This window comes from Geotrypetes seraphini, chromosome 19 (assembly GCF_902459505.1).
Source record: "Geotrypetes seraphini chromosome 19, aGeoSer1.1, whole genome shotgun sequence".
Lineage (NCBI taxonomy): Eukaryota > Metazoa > Chordata > Amphibia > Gymnophiona > Dermophiidae > Geotrypetes > Geotrypetes seraphini.
The window spans coordinates 5,744,246-5,761,022 of NC_047102.1; the positions used below are offsets into that span (position 1 = coordinate 5,744,246).

The window sequence follows — 16,777 nt, forward strand, 5'->3', positions numbered from 1 at the left end:
TTTATAATCTGCCCTTGTCCAGGGCAGAGAACAAGGAAAACGTGCATAATCATGCAGGCAAACGTTAAAATAGAAAACAGAATGCTCCAAATAAATTCTTTGCTTTTTTTTTGTTTTCTGTACCCAGGTATACCAGATTAATGAAGCCCATGGTTTTATGCAAAAACTTCATTCTGTAATTCAAAAAATAACCGAGCCAATTCAACCCAAAGTGGCGGGGTCCAATATACAGGCAACAAAACACCTCTCTTATCCTTTCTCCAGGGAGAAGCAGCACCTGTAAGTGAAGTCGGCTCCAATCGTTAACATGCTAATGTCATTTCCTCTGTAAACCACTCTTAACTGTGGTATTGTGGTACAGTACTCCCCCAAATTTTGCGGGGGTTCCGTTCCAGGAACCCCTGTGAATTTTGAAAAAACGCAAATGTCAAAAGGCAGGGGAGGCAGGAGAGGGCAGCTGGAGCGCTGGCGGGTGAAGAGAATCACTTGCGGTTTTCTCCGACCGCCTCTTCCTGTAGTAAAGTCGGGCTACACCAATCAGGAGCTACTTTGAGATGCAGCTCCTGATTGGTGTAGCCTGACTTTACTACAGGAAGAGGCGGTCAGAGAAAACCGCAAATGAGCGAGTCCGCGATTCATGAACTGTGAATTTGCGGGGGAACACTGTATATAAAAATAAAGTTATTATTATCATTCAAGGCTAAACAGTGGTGTAGTGAGGGGGGGGGAAGTCCGCCTCGGGCGCAATCTTGCTCGGGGTGCCAAAACCCCTCTTCCTCCTCTCTGCCTCCCCTTCCCACTCCTCCTCCTGCTGCGCACACCCCCCTTCCTTTCCGCTGTACCTTTTTAACTTCGGCGCAAGCAGTCACCGACTTGCTGCCCGCGTCGGTTTCGGCGATCTCTCTGATATCACTTCCGGGACCGCGCCTACAAAGTGACATCAGAGAGAGTGCCGAAGCCGACGAGAGCAATAAGTTGGTATTGCCTGCGCCAAAGGCACTGGGAAGAGGCATGCACATGCGGCAGGGGATTGGAAAGAGAGTGGGGGAGGAGCGCCATTGTCTCAGACACCGCTCACCCTCACTACGTTATTGAGGCTAAGACCCAAATTCTATATATCATACCTAAACATCAGCGCTGACTAGAACGGTGCTAAGCACGATTCTATTAAAGTTACACGCAAGTTATAGAGTCACACTTAAGTGGAAATTCTATAAACTTAGGCATCAGCAGGGCGCCTACCAAAGCCTAAGTTAATTGGAAAACGCTGTCAGAAATGGCAGCATTGAAGCGCTGGCTTGGTTCGCGGCTAGGTAGCCACTTTAGACCATGGAACGCCAAAGTAGACATGGCTAACATTGGAAGTGGCATCAGGTGGGCTAAAGTGGCTAACTAGATACTGTTCACAGCATGATAGGTAACTCAAATTTAGGCCTGGAAAACCCTGGCCTACATTTCAGCCACCTTTCTATGCCGTTATGAGATCCTAAATCAGACCGCAGTCAAAACACTGAGGAAAAAGTGAATTTCATGATATTTAGTATGGTTCAGGAATATTCATTTCACAACGATATCCCAGGAGCTGAAGTATGTCATTGTCTGGAAGAATGGGAGAAAACTGTCGATTTAAGATTTGATATACCGCTCCTGCATTTTACTGACCTAAGCGGTTTACAATGTATCAAATTAAAATGAAATTAGGTATTTGAGTTCTTAGGTATGTAGCATGGAATGTTGCTATTTTGGGGGTTTTGACAGTTACTTGTGACCTGGATTGGCCACTGTTGGAAACAGGAGACTGGGCTGACCCAGTATGGCATTCTTACAGTATGTGAGCCAAGTATAGGACAATGAAGCCATTGTGACATCACTGCTGAGGTTGGCTCTTCGGCATTAGTGGAATGAGGCTTTATGACATCACAATCTTAGTTCTGGAATGTTGCTACTCTTTGGGTTTCTGCCATTGTGACATCACTGCTGAGGTTGGCTCTTCGGCATTAGTGGAATGAGGCTTTATGACATCACAATCTTAGCTCTGGAATGTTGCTACTCTTTGGGTTTCTGCCAGGTACTTGGGACCTGGGTTGGCTATTGCTGGAAACAGGATACTGGGATTGATGGTCATTTTGGTCTGACCCAGTGTGGCTATTATGTTCTCAGGAAAATTGAAGCGGAGGAGTTGCTTTTGTGGCTCAACTGGCTCAACTGGGGACATTGAATTAGAAACTGAATAGGACTGAGGGTAGTGGGAATGACTGGGGTTTATTTTTATTTTTAATTTTCTTTTGGCTTTTCGTTGGGCTTGTTTAATTTTGCTATTTTTTTCCCTGCTTTTATTTTTATGATTTTTCTTTGGAGTTCTTTGATATTGAAATTTTTCCTTCTGTTGTGCCTTTTATGTACCTATAGTATTGCATTTATTGTATTATTTTTTCCTCTCCCTTCTCTTTATATAGGTAAATGTAATTATTTCTTTTATAGGTTCTATACCCCCTCCTTTACAAAGCCGCACTAGCATTTTTATCACCAGCCGCTGCGGAAACAGCTCCGACATTCATTGTCCTTTCCAAGTTTATTTAAAATTTGTTATACCGTTTATCATAATTCTAAGTGGTGTACGGACCTAATAAAAGAATAGGGTCATACATAAAAGAGATGATTAATGATATTGTTTAGACATGTGTATATTATATATGATAATCGTAGGGAAGCAAGATTTTATGTATGAGATCTGGAAACCGCATAGTTGTATGCTGTATATAAATTTTAAATAAATAAATAAATACAATTGTAATTGATTGGACATACAAGAGACTGACTTAACGTACAGGAGACAAAAGGTTAGGGAGTGGGAATCCTGTCTGAAATATTCCATTAGAGAAAAAGTTTCATATTTCCAAGGCGTCTTTGTAGAGAAAGGTCTTCAGTTTCGACTTGAAGCATTCAAGTAGGGGTTCTTCTCTTATGTGGATTGGGATAGAATTCCAGAGCGAGGGATCAGTTACAGAGAATATAGAAGATCGGATAGAATCATAATATATCTGGGGTAATGAAGGGATCACTCATAGATATTTGGGATTGCAACCAAAGTGGTCTTAAGGGGGTGTAAGTGATCAAAAGCCTATTAATGAATTCTGAGGCGTTGGTTGTTAAAGACTTAAAAGTGAGCAGTAATATTTTATAGGTGATTCTATAGGAAATAGGGAGCCATTGTGCTTCTCTTGCCTTGTGCCTTGCACTGATTGCTAACTCATCTCATGCCTTAAAACTTGTTCAACATGATGAGGGGACAATTTATTTTATTAAGAGTGGAAACTCGTCAGTGTTGGTGGTGAGAAAACCATTCAAGCAGTGGTGTAGCGAGGTTGAGCGGTGCCAGGTGCAAGAGAGCCCCTTTCCCACACTTTTCCCCACCCCCCCTTGCCATGCACACCCCTTCCCCATACCTTTTTATCTTTGGTGTGAGCAGCCATAAATTTGCTGCCCTCATTGGCTTCAGCGCTCTCTCTGACGTCACTTCCGGGAAGGAAGCCAGAGCCGACGCGGCAGCAAACTTGTGGCTGCTCATGGCAAAGTTGAAAAGGTACAGGGGGAAGGGAATGGAAGGGGCACGCGCACAGCAGGGAAGGGTGGGAAGGAGAGGGTTGCCAGCACCCTGAGGAAGACCATGACCAGGGTGGACCGCACCCACCCCCCAAACACAAGTCAAGGTCAGATTGAAACCAGGTGAAGGAGTGGGAAGGGGGTGGAGAGCAGGAGGGTTGGCAGCTCCCCAAGGGAGACCCAGAAATGGGTGTGTTTAGGGGGTGGCACTGGGCTTCGGCATCACTAGGTGATGTTAGCCATGATTCAGGAAGGACCCTAGGGACCAGAAATGTAGGTCTGGAAAACCCTGGTCCTTGGGAGCTGTGATTTTGGAAGTGGCACTATCGGCGCCAAAGTCCAATATAGGCACTGCCAAGCCTGATTCTATAAATGGCGCCTAACTCATGATTGACATGTGATATGTGCCACGTTCCTTAGAGCCTATGTTTTAGGCGCATTTATAGAATAAAGGGCCTATATGCCTTGTTTGAAAGGGAAAACATATCCACAGAGAAAACAGATGCAAATGTCTCTGGTACTTTTTCCCTAGAAAGTTTAAGAATTTTTTTCTGATTTTCAGGCTTTTTTTGTGTGTGTGTGTTCGTTTCAAATATTCATTCTTTGGATGGACATTGCATGCGCACCAGAAAGTTTCAAATGCATATGTTAATTTATAAGTATATGCATATACAAGCTAGTTATGTCTCATTACATTTTTGTTGAACAAATAATATGAAAGTGCACTTTCAAGACATGATTAGCCTTTACACAGTCTCAAGAAACCTAAAATCATCTAGGGAAACTAGACTGACACTTTCCTCTGCTTCAAGCTATCATAAAATGATCACACATCACAAGGCTATTAGGAGGCATCGGTAGGGTTACCAGTTCTGCCTCCAGCCCTGCCCCCAAAAAGCACATCTCTTTTTCTCTTGCTCTCCAGGCCACGTTTGGGGGGTCTTCCAGCATGCGTGGATGCATGGGCCGTCATCCGCGCCTGCTTGTTGGAAGCCCTCCAGACGCGGCCGGAGCTCAGGGCTTTCCAAAATCCAGACAAATTGCTGGGTTTTGGGAAGTCCGTCCAGGAACCTAGACAGTCCTTTAGAAAGAGGACATGTCCGGGTTTTCCTGCACATCTGGTAATCCTGAGCATCGGTCCACAGCCGTGGAACCAGCTGCCATACGAAATGAGAAATATCAGATATTCTCTCTGCTTCAAAAAAGCAGTCAACAGCTTTCTGTTTTCTTTATATCTATTATAAGTACCTGTGTTCATCCTGATTGTTTTATGCGTTTTCTGTGTTCTATGAGAGAAGACGTGATCGTTTTGCCTACTTTCTGTGGCCTTTATAGAATCAGGGCCTTAGCGACTACCTATATATGTTTGAGCATTGCCCCTGAAATATTTCACTCTGTTTTGTTATTTGCAGCTTTGACCTGTCAAACAAAGATTCCTTTTTCGACAGCAAAACTCGAAGCACTGTGGTAAGTATTCCAGCTTGAAGAGTGTTTCCCCAGGGATTCCCTCTCTTAATTGCTCTTCTGTTTTGTTTCAGTCAACACTCTTATTTTCTCTAGCTAAAAAAGTGTCTGGCTTCACCAAACTAGCTAATTGTCCATGTCAGAAATAATTTGAACAACAAAGCAAAAAGTGCTGTAACATTTCCCTCAGGATGCTGGTCGCCAGCGTTGTTCTGTTTTGGTAATATACCTTGCTATATTGCAGTAATTCAATTGACCAGATTAATCGTCTTTTAGTCTTGAAGCATAGGGGGCCTTTTATTAAGGTGCGCTAACCGATTTAGCACGCGCTAAATGCTAAGATGCCCATAAGGATACAGTGGACGTCTTAGCATTTAGCGCACACTAATCTTTAGCGCGTGCTAAATCAGTTATTGCACCTTTTTTTTTTTTTCAGTTCAATCATCTTTATTAAGTTTTCTGAACATACAAACCAACCCAAATGGAATAGAACGCTTCATGTTCCATTATGGTGTAACCCAGAGATCAAAATACAAAGTCTCACTATAAATTGGAAGATATGGAAAGCATTAGGCGTCTGGAACTTGGGTCAACTATTTGATGGGAGCGGTTGGATTCTTTACGGCAAGTTGTGCTCACTTTATAACCTACCTCCGTCAGGCTTTTTTCAATGGCTTCAACTTGATCATATTTGATCTCAGGAGGGACTATGGAAAGAACCTGAATTGTTGGCTTGGTGCCATCAATTTGCTTATCATAAGAAAGAGGCGTCCAATTGGTATAAAATGTTGCAAATGCTTAAAGCATAATGTCCATCTAAGGTGATGAATACATGGCATGAAGATTTGAGCTTGCTAATAGAAGAGGATACGTGGCAAACTATTTGGTCTCTCCTATACAAAATTACTAGTTTGGCTGCTCTATATCAATTCTACTATTTCCTAATGCACTGGGCTTATTGGACACCCAATAGAATGTCAAAATTGAACAAATCACATAAGGAAGATCTTTGCTGGTCTTGTAAACTAGCATCAGACACAGTTAGTGCACCTTAATAAAAGGACCCCTTAACTAGGTCTAGCAGCTAAGTACAAACAAATTTCTTTCTAATTATGAATTGGGCTTTAAAAAATGTTCTTAGTGACGCTGAATTAAAAAAACAGGTCCAGATTCTGTAACCAGCGCTGATTTTTTTTTTTTAGGTGCCAGTAGGCTCCCAAGCTCATTAAAAAAAACAACCCCCACTGTTTTAACCACATTTTTAACTGAGTTTCAAGGCACCTGCTGGCATCAAAATTATCAGCGCTGGAATCATGCCTCCATAGGTGCCTTAGGCTGCCTATTGCCACTCTGAGTGAGGCTGATGCCAGAAGTAGCATTAGGTGGTCTAAAGTGCCCACAGAGTCATCATTTCTGATCTGAAGAAAAAGGTATTGCCTTCAAAAGCTAATCAAAAAAGGTATCTTCTCATTTTCTTTTCTTTGTTTGGTTTATTTCTATTTATTTATTTATTTATTCTATTTATTCTATTTATTTATTAGCTGTAGAGAGGAAATAATTTCACACAAACATCAGCAGGACCTTGCTAACCCTCTCCTCCAGCTCTAGAAAGTCCCATCCAGGCAAATTCTGTCCCTGTCCCATTCCTGCCAGCTCTGCCTTAACCACACACGCCTCGAACACTTATGAGGCTTGTGCAGCTGAGGACGGAGCTTGCAGGGATGGGGCAGGGACAGGGACAGACCTCGCGGGGATGGGACAGGAACTTGAGTTCCCGTGAGGACGGGGACAAATTTGCCCCCGTGTCATTCTCTAATCTTTGAGAAGGCCTTAAAGTCAGAGCCACTGCCTTTTTAGCTCACTAGAGTTCATTAATGTAGGGGGGGAGGGGGGAAAGAGGGGACATTTTGCCCCCTCCACTGGATTTCTTAGCCACTTCCTCCTCCCTGCTACGGCTGCTATTTCTCTACCCTCAAGTATTCAATTTTCATCAGTGTCACTCTCACTATTCCTGCCTGCACCATAGAATGAAGCTCTGTTGGGAAATATGAAAAATGATTTCCCCCACCCTCACCCACTTGGAGAAGTTCCTTCCTTCGCCCATACTAGACTTTGTGTTGGGAAGGAGCGAGTTCAGTTAATTGTAACCTGCAGTTTGCAAAGCCTAAAGGTATGCTACCAATCAAGTCTATAAAAACAAAGGATGTAGCCATAATGGTGACCACAGTCTAGTCTATGAGGCTTTTATCACAACGCCAACGGCTTTCACCCTTTCTGTGTGTGTTGAATGGGAGATGAAGGGGGAGGGGCTTTACGTGGCCTACTGTAAAATACTGACCGGCCTAAAATATATGACACGATGGTGCTCCTTTGCTGGTACGGTAGGTGTGTATGAGGTGGGGTTTAGGCAGAATGTGACTGAGGGTTGTACACAGATTACGTGCACACATAAATTAGAGAATTTTATAGTCTGGATACTGGCATAGTAAAGGGGGGTGGAGGTGGGGGGTCCTTCCCCGGGTGTGGTACAGTGAGGACGGGAGCACTTTGCACTCACACCTGCCCCTTCTAGCTCCATTGTCAACATGGCTGCTGGGACTTCGAGTAACAGTCTTGCAAGATTTGCTGCCAGAGAAGTCATGGCAGCCATGTTGAAATTGGAGCTGGAATGGATAAGCAATCGCAACATGGCTGAAGTCTAATGAGACTGCCACCTGACATCCCAGCCAACAGGAGTGAGTGCAGGTCACTCCTACTCCCACTTACCCCCAGTGCTTTGAAGGTAAACCTGGGAGGGGGGCTAGGGAGCCTTATTTTTGTTCTGGAAATGAGCAAGGACTGTACCAGAATTTTGGTTTCAGTAGAAAATAAACTTGTATTTTTAGTCAAAACCCAAACAAGATCAGGAAGACTGTGAAAAATTGCAAAGGGACTTGGACAAATTGGGAGAATGGGCAGAGAGATGGCAGATGAAGTTCAATGTTGAGAAATGTAAAGTATTGCATGTGGGAATCAGAAACCCGAGGCACAGCTTTACAATGGGAGGGATGTTATTGAATGAGAGTACCCAAGAAAGGGACTTGGGGGTAATGGTGGACATGACAATGAAGCCAACGGCACAGTGCGCAGCGGCCGCCAAGAGAGCGAATAAAATGCTGGGGATAATCAAGAAGGGTATTACAACAAGAACGAAAGAAGTTATCCTGCCGCTGTACCGGGCAATGGTGCGTCCGCATCTTGAGTACTGCGTCCAGTATTGGTCACCATACCTTAAGAAGGATATGGTGTTACTCGAGAGAGTTCAGAGGAGAGCGACACGACTGATTAAGGGGATGGAAAACCTTTCATACGATGAGAGATTGGAGAAACTGGGTCTCTTTTCCCTGGAGAAGAGAAGACTTAGAGGGGATATGATAGAGACTTACAAGATCATGAAGGGCATAGAGAGAGTAGAGAGGGACAGATTCTTCAAACTTTCAGAACATAAAAAAACAAGAGGGCATTCGGAAAAGTTGAAAGGGGACAGATTCAAAACAAATGCTAGGAAGTTCTTCTTTACCCAACGTGTAGTGGACACCTGGAATGCGCTTCCAGAGGACGTTATAGGGCAGCGAACGGTACTGGGGTTTAAGAAAGGATTGGACAATTTCCTGCTGGAAAAGGGGATAGAGGGGTATAGATAAAAGATTACTGCACAGGTCCTGGACCTGATGGGCCGCCGCGTGAGCGGACTGCTGGGCGCGATGGACCTTAGGTCTGACCCAGCGGAGGCATTTCTTATGTTCTTATGTTATCAGATTAGGATTTCAGGTCAGTTTTGGCACCAAAACCGAAATTTGGTTAGCCTTTATGTAAGGGGTGCATGCATAACTGGCATAGCATGTCAATGCAAAAGGGAGGAGCATGGGAGGAGACTAGGAATGCCACTTATGTGTACCCTTGTCGCATTTACAAGATTGCAATTAGAGAATGACACGGGGACAAATTTTTCCCCGTCCCTGCAGGAACTCATTTTCCCACCCCATCCCCGCGAGTACTTTTCCTGTCCGTGCCCCATTCCTGCAAGTTCCGTCCTCATCTGCACAAGCCTCAAACGCTTTAAAATCATAACTGTTCGAGGCTTGTGCAGTTAAGGCAGAGCTTTCAGGAATGGGGCAGGAACAGCGACAAAACTCGTGGGGACGGGACGGGGAAAAATTTGTCCCCATGTCATTCTCTAATCGCAATTAAGTTCTGTGTATGGCTGATGTAACCCTAACCTAAATGTTAGGTGCGCAAGTACCAGGTTACACTAATATTTTATAATGGAATCCAGGTGCCCAGATGCCATTATAAAACAGGCTCTTACCATGTGACCTCAAGATACCTACATGGAAGTGCTTCCTTATGGAATTGCTCCCACTCTGTGTGTCGCTTAGATAATAAGGTAAATACATTGCTCCAGACTTATCTTTACATCGGACCCTTTCATTTGTTGATTTTTTTCTTGAATCTGCTTATTGTTTGCCATATTAGTTGGCTGTTCTTTCTGCTGGCACCTCAAAATGCCAGGCGTGCCAACTGGGAATTTATTGTCAGTCTGCTGTTTTGTGCTGTTTACTCTTACAGATAACACAGAGACAGAGAAGCCCCATCATGCCTTAAGCCAGCTAGTCCCTTATTCTTTCTTTCTTTGCAATATTTACACAGTGGAGCCAAGACCTCTACAAAGCACAATATATAAAAACATAGTGCATAACAATCTCAAAACACCAAATAAAGAGCTCGCCATCCTTAAGCAATAAAACCTGTAAAATTCCAGGCTTTCTCGTAAAACAAAGAGGAGGCAAAAAAAAAAAAGTCAAAATGAATAATGAAACTTGAGATGAAAAAAAAACCCACAACAACACATAAGCAGAATTAAATTTGCTGGTTTATCCAAATCTTTTGGGGTTCTATTTCCATCCAATAAAGCAGTCGAGATTTAATCTCAATGCTAGGGTTACGAGATTTTTCATTTGGAAAATCCGGACCCCTAGACCCGCCCATGCATCATCCCCAGCACTATCCAGATAATGCCGATGCAGTCAAGAAGAATATTCAGCGGTACTATCTGGACAGCGCCCGCTGAATATTTAAGGTTAGCGGTAGCTACGGCTCGTCTCGGATAACAGCTGTTATTATGAGAGAAATGTCTGTGAATACTGAGGCCCTGATTTGTGGAATGTTTCCATTGTGAGAACTTTTTTCCAGGTACTTCCTTGTTTTTATAAAGATGCTATGACTTGGGTGGCGATTCTATAGGTTTTATTAACTCTTTCTGTCCTTCAGTCTTCCTGATGTGAATTCAGGATCAGTAACAAGGGTGAAGTTCTTATACAATGCTATGTGGTTTATTAAATTTAATAAATGGAAATAGATTCTGGAAAGTGAGAGAACCTACCCTCTTGAGCCTGTATCTTTCCTCACGGTCACAGATACCTGGCAAAAACCCAAATAGTAACAACACTCTATGCTACTGATCCCAGGGCATGTTGTAATGAAGAAATCACTCAATAGTAATTTTTATGAATGAGCTGTGCTGATGATATAGATGAGTCTACAAATTTTTATGCTCAGTATCATGGAGGGGGGTGCTGGGGATAAACCCCGGGACCAACCACCTCACTGCCCAATCATCGCATGTAAAAAGTAGACAAATATTATATCATGTAAAAATATTTTAAATGGTGAACGTCTACTGAATTGTCATATGACTCCAGTCATAAGCTGTGACACTTGTCTATCGCTTTATTGCGCGAGGCAAGTGCTGTTTTTTGAATCTTTGAGCCCACCGCATGATTGTTTTCATCCATTATCGTTGGTCCCCTGAGGCAGGGGCGAAACGCGCGTCGGGACCTGCGGGACCTGCAAGCTAACAGATAAGTTTGCTGAGTCTCTTAACAATTCAGTAGACGTTCACCATTTAAAATATTTTTACATGATATAATATTTGTCTACTTTTTACATGCGATGATTGGGCAGTGAGGTGGTTGGTCCCGGGGTTTATCCCCAGCACCCCCCTCCATGATTCTGAGCATAAAAATTTGTAGACTCATCTATATCATCAGCACAGCTCATTCATAAAAATTACTATTGAGTGATTTCTTCATTACAACATACGTTTCTTTATCACTCATTCTTGGAAATTGTTTTCAAGTATCACCCCTTGTTTATATTTGACTGATCCCAGGGCAAGCAGTGGCTTCCTCCATGTCTGTCTCAAAAGCAGACTATGGACTTTTCCTCCAGGAATCTGTCCAAACTTTTTGTTTTTAAACCCAGCTCTGCTAACAGCTGTTACAGCATCCTGTGGCAATGAGTTCCAGAGCTTAACTATTCTCTTAGTGAAAAAATATTTCCTGTCATTTCTTTTAAAGGTATTTCCACATTGACTGACAGGTTAAGCTTCCTGCTTCCTTTTAATTACATTCTTCCCATTCTTTTTCTTTAGGTTAGCAGTCTAGTGGTTTGTTTTTATCCTGGGGTGGAAGCAGCATGAGTGGTTAAAAATTGAATTCTGGACAGGCTGTCAATATCTAACTGTGACATCTGTGAGCATATTTTCCAGGAAGGAAATGGAAAGAGGATGGGACTTGATATATTACCTTTCTGTGGTTACAATCAAAGTGGTTTGCATGTTATATTCAGGTCCTATTTTGTAGCTGGGCAATAGAGAGTTAAATGACTTGTAGCAGGAATGGAACCCAATTCCCAGGCCACTGCACTAAGTGCATTCAATATTTGAATAGCTGCTTCTGTGTTGGAACGACAGCGATATACACATGACTAGAAAAGATGATGAATTTTGCGAGTATATCTGACTCTTCAGAATATCAGCCTGCGTGCGCTTAGTCTTTCTCTGGGAAACATTTTTCTTTTGCCTAAAGTGTTGTTTTTTCTTTTTCTTTTTTGTAACTGTGTATTTGGGGTGTGCACTCATTAACATGCATTCAGTTTGGTTGAGTGCCTAAATCACTTGGGTGTGGGAACACCTACAAATTGATGCATGGGCAATTGAGTTAGAAACATAGAAACATGATGCCAGATAAAGGCTGAATGGCTGTCCAGTCTGCCCATCCAGAACACTAACTCCTCCTCTCCCTAAGAGATCCCACATGCCTGTCCCATGCTATCTTGAATTCAGATACAGTCTTCATCTCCACCACCTCCATTGGGAGACTATTCCATGCATCTACCACCCTTTCTGTCAAGAAGTGTTTTCTTCTGAGCTTATTGCCTCTTAACTTCATCCTATGTGCTCTCCTTCCGGAATTTTCCTTAATTTGAAAAAGACTCACCTCCTGTACATTAATGCCACGGAGATATTGGAACGTCTCTATCATATCCCCTCTCTCCCGTCTTTCTTTCAGAGTCTACATATTAAGCTCTCCAAGTCTGTCCCCATATGATTTATGACAAAGGCCACTAACCAACTTTGTAGCAGCCCTCTGGACCAACTCAATTCTATTTTTGAAGGTGGTGGTCTCCAAAATTGCACCCAATATTCCAAATAGGGCCTCACCAGAGACTTATACAATGGCATTATCACCTCCCTTTTTCTACTGGCCTTTCCTCTCTTTATGCACCCAAGCATCTTCCTGGCTTTGACTATCATCTTTTCTACCTGTTGTACACTTAAAAATGTTTCATTTTCAAAGAATGCATTGTGTGCAAGCTAATGTGTGAAAAAACACACAATAACAGAGGAAAATTCAGAAAATGTGAAAACAAGATACATTTTTGGCTCCATACATCATTGTTATACACCCATTCTATAAATACACTTAGGTATAAGCACGCATTTTTTGGACCTATTCTGAGCTCAAGTGCAATGAGGTTGCAGTTTCTGTTTGTTGGTTTGCTTGAGCTTTTCTTTTCTCTTTCTTTAAATTTGTGTCACCAGTTTTTCACATTAAGGATCTTGGGACTTGGGATTGTCCCATTTTCCATGGCCTGGCTCCAGAAAGAGCAGAGGGTTCAGTTTTTGTTTGTTTGAACAGCTGAGCAAAACAATTAAAACAGTTGCAGGACTTCTGCCTCCTGAGCAATAACGCACCACTTGGACTGCACATCAAAACCACTCCCGCTGGGCCCAGATTTGCATGCAGCAGCAAGGTGGAAAATCTGATGTGCTCTGTTTCCTTTTTGTCTTTCAAAACTAGGTTTACGAAATATTGAAAAGGACGACCTGCACCAAAGCCAAATACAGCATGGGTAAGGGATCAATGCTATTTTACAAAAATTCTAAAATATCAGAAAATTGCAACACAATTTCATTCTGTCTGTGGAGGAGTGAAAGTGGGCAAAGTTGCTTACTGCCACATGAAGCAGGATTACCCGGGCAAGTTAATCAAGTTTGATTTTGGTTGGCTAGCAATGCAAAGTTTAAAAAAAAAAAATCACCATTAGGAACCTATAGAAAATGTCTTTAAATTGAGGAAGGAGGGCACTTAATAATGGTATTTCCTCTTCTGCACAGGGTAAATCTTTCAGTCTGAGTTGTGAGACCCCATAACCTCCCAGCTCATACTGCGAGACTGGCCCAGCATGGCAGAATAAACTGGCACACACTGGTAAGCATCCTTCCTTCATCAGTCCACAGGGGCCAGTAGCTGGAGGTAGTGATGGATTAAGGCCTCTGGGAGAGCCAGGCCAAGTTGGTAGGCTGCCAGAGGGATCAGAAAGGGAGCATGTGGAGATGTTCCAAACATCCTTTCACCAACCATGGCTATGACAACCCACAGAGGGGCAATGAAGCATCCAGAAGTAGCCAAAGTCTCCAACTTGCTGAGCTTGCAATAAAGTGACATTGTGAGTTTCTAGTGACCCTGTCCATTGCTTCTCAAGATGTTCCCCTAGTGTTGAGGGTCATAATTGGGTTGAGAGGCACAAAAGAAGTATGACACATGGCTTTGTATGGAAGTGGAAGAAAGTGACTCATAACCAGACAAGGTCCCCACCCAAAACTCTTCTAGCTTTTTTGGAAAGGTTTATTCTGGCCTGGAATTCAACCACCATTAGTAATCTCAACTGTTTAGCCGTTTCATAATAATTGCCTCACATTTCTTAGCCGAAACCCTGAGAAAATTGCACCATGCTTTTCATTCTATCACTGTGCAAAAAAAAAAAAAAAATCATCTGTGCTTAAATCTGTATTTGCAAACCATTCATAGGAAAGCTTCCTCAGGATAAATGTCCATTACAATCAAACAGAAACTCTCATCAAGGGGAGGAATGCAAAAATGCAACAGGAAGCTGACCTAATAAGCGCTCCCTACATTTAAGGGGCATCTACCCTACAGAAATAAGTTTAGATATGCCTTTAAAAAACAAAAGAATTAAAGTGGTTTAAAATAGCTCTGGAAACTGGAAAAACCTGCTTTGCATGGCTTGCTGCCAGTAACAGCGAAGTGCCCATTTCCTCTTCTCTCTGGCACTGAGAGGTGCAGTTTGGGCATTAGGCTCCTACTGTGAGGACTAGAGACCTTTATGCTAAAACACAGGGGGAAGGTGAACCTAGAGAATGACACAGGGACAAATTTTGCCCCATCCCTGCAGGAACTCAATTTCCCCGTCACATCCCCGCAAGTTTTGTTGCTGTTCCTGCTCCAATCCTGTAAGCTCTGCCTTAACCGCATAAGCCTCAAACACTTGTGATTTTTAAAGGGTTTGAGGCTTGTGCAGATGAGGACGGAGCTTAGGCATTGGTGGAATGAGGCATTATGACATCACAATCTGAGCTCTAGAGTGTTGCGACTTATGATTTTAAAGCGTTTGAGGCTTGTGCAGATGAGGACGGCGCTTAGGCATTGGTGGAATGAGGCATTATGACATCACAATCTGAGCTCTAGAATGTTGCCACTTAGGATTTTAAAGCGTTTGAGGCTTATGCAGCTGAGGACGGAGCTTAGGCATTGGTGGAATGAGGCATTATGACATCACAATCTGAGCTCTAGAGTGTTGCGACTTATGATTGTAAAGTGTTTGAGGCTTGTGCACATGAGGATGGAGCTTGCAGGAAAAGAATGAGCTAGGATGAGATGGGGAAAATTTTGTCCCCATGTCATTCTCTAGGTGAACCCCCAAAACAAGCCTAGGTACAAAAGTGAATTTCATCAGACAATATCTTATGTTCCAGCTCAAATATCTTTTTTCACAGCACAAAAAAACAAGTCAGCTACCAGCAATCTCCAGTTGTAGAGCATTCGTGTAACTTGACAGTTTTATGGAAGAGATGCTAATTTAAGCAGGAGAAAAGCATTTCTGGGGGGTGGGGGGGTTCCCTAAAAATTCTATGAATTTTCCCCAAAACAAGAGCATCAACAGCACCTACCAAGCTTTTATTAAGCAACAGAAACGGGTCACGCCACAGCGTCACGTGGTAGTTTTTTAATGTGTACAAACTAATAACTTGCTAAATGATATTTTTTGTATTATTTTGGGAGGGGGCATGTCAGGGCTGAAGCTACTTATCTGCATGCTAACTGCCTAGTGCATGGAGATTACGGGAGCTATTACCACCTTCAAAATAGTAGTAAACCAGTGACAGAGCAAGGCTGAGAGGCGCCCTTTCCCTGCCCTCATCTCCACCCCATGCTCGTTTTACGATCCCCCCTGTCGTGCGCGCCCCCTTCCCCTCCCAAGTACCTCTAGTTGTTCACCACCACGAGTAACTTCAACGTGCTCCTCGTGACCCCGGTAGCTCTCCCTCTGACATCACTTCCTATGTATGGCACCCGGAAGTGACATCAGTGGGAGGAGCTGATGCGGTCACGAGGAACACGTTGACGTTGTTGCTCATTGCGGTAAATGACTAGAGGTATGAGGGAAGGGAAAGGGGCAGAGAAAAGGAGGGGGCATGTCGAGGTGGAGCTACATTTCTGCATGCCAACTGACTAGTGCATGGAGAACACAGGAGCTATTACCACCTTCAAAATAGGAGGCAGTAACTATTCTCGTGGTAATTTTTTGAAAATGGCATGCCAGCGACAACCTTATTGTATGTACTGGAAAAAACCCTGCAAATGCAAAGAAGCAACGGAACAAAATAGTTTAGAACCCGAAGGAGTGCAGTCGCTGAACGTCAACATAATTAAATATTTTAAATAGTGCGGTGAATCCTCAGAGCTCAGAGGAGAAAAATCTCCAACAGGGAACAACGCTCGAGCTCTGTTCAAGCCTCGTATTAGTTCAATAAGGAGAACCTTCCCACGGGGTTAATTACACACCATCATCGGACTTCACCTTGTGTGTATCAAAACATATGCAAATATAATTAAACTTGTGAATTGTGTGTGAATCCAAATCAAAGATAAATCTTTAAATATGTTCAACAAGGGTAATCCTCCAAGCAAAATCCACCGAATAAAACATTATTCCATGGCCATTAGAAAATCAAGGGCTTAAAGTTGCATTAAAAATGGCCTTATGATGCAGGAAAGACCTGTGTAAGGGTGTGCTAAGGCCTGTTTTTTTTGGTGCAGATGTTTCCATGTGGGATCTTATGTAGCTATAAAGCTAGCAGGTAAGCTCTTGTTACAAAGAAAGCCAGGGTGCCAACAGGAAACTGGTACAAAAAATGCTTAGCAAATCTGCTGCAAGCTGAGAATGACGAGCCTTATAGCATAATTTGCAGCCCACGTATATTGCCTCTCCTGGCGGGTCTACAGTCCTCAGCTCCACCCAATGG

The 16,777-nt window shown here is 43.1% G+C and overlaps 1 protein-coding gene across 3 annotated transcripts in view; it reads left to right on the forward strand.

The window, feature by feature from the left end:
* The window catches only part of ANO1 (anoctamin 1), a 140,558-nt gene that overhangs the window by 66,513 nt on the left and 57,268 nt on the right, over positions 1 to 16,777 (forward strand). For all 3 annotated transcript variants that reach the window (XM_033928134.1, XM_033928132.1, XM_033928133.1), the window contains 3 exons: positions 128 to 279; positions 5,016 to 5,070; positions 13,251 to 13,302. In XM_033928134.1, the coding sequence (XP_033784025.1) occupies positions 128 to 279; positions 5,016 to 5,070; positions 13,251 to 13,302 (259 nt within the window). The remainder of the gene's footprint in view (positions 1 to 127; positions 280 to 5,015; positions 5,071 to 13,250; positions 13,303 to 16,777) is intronic.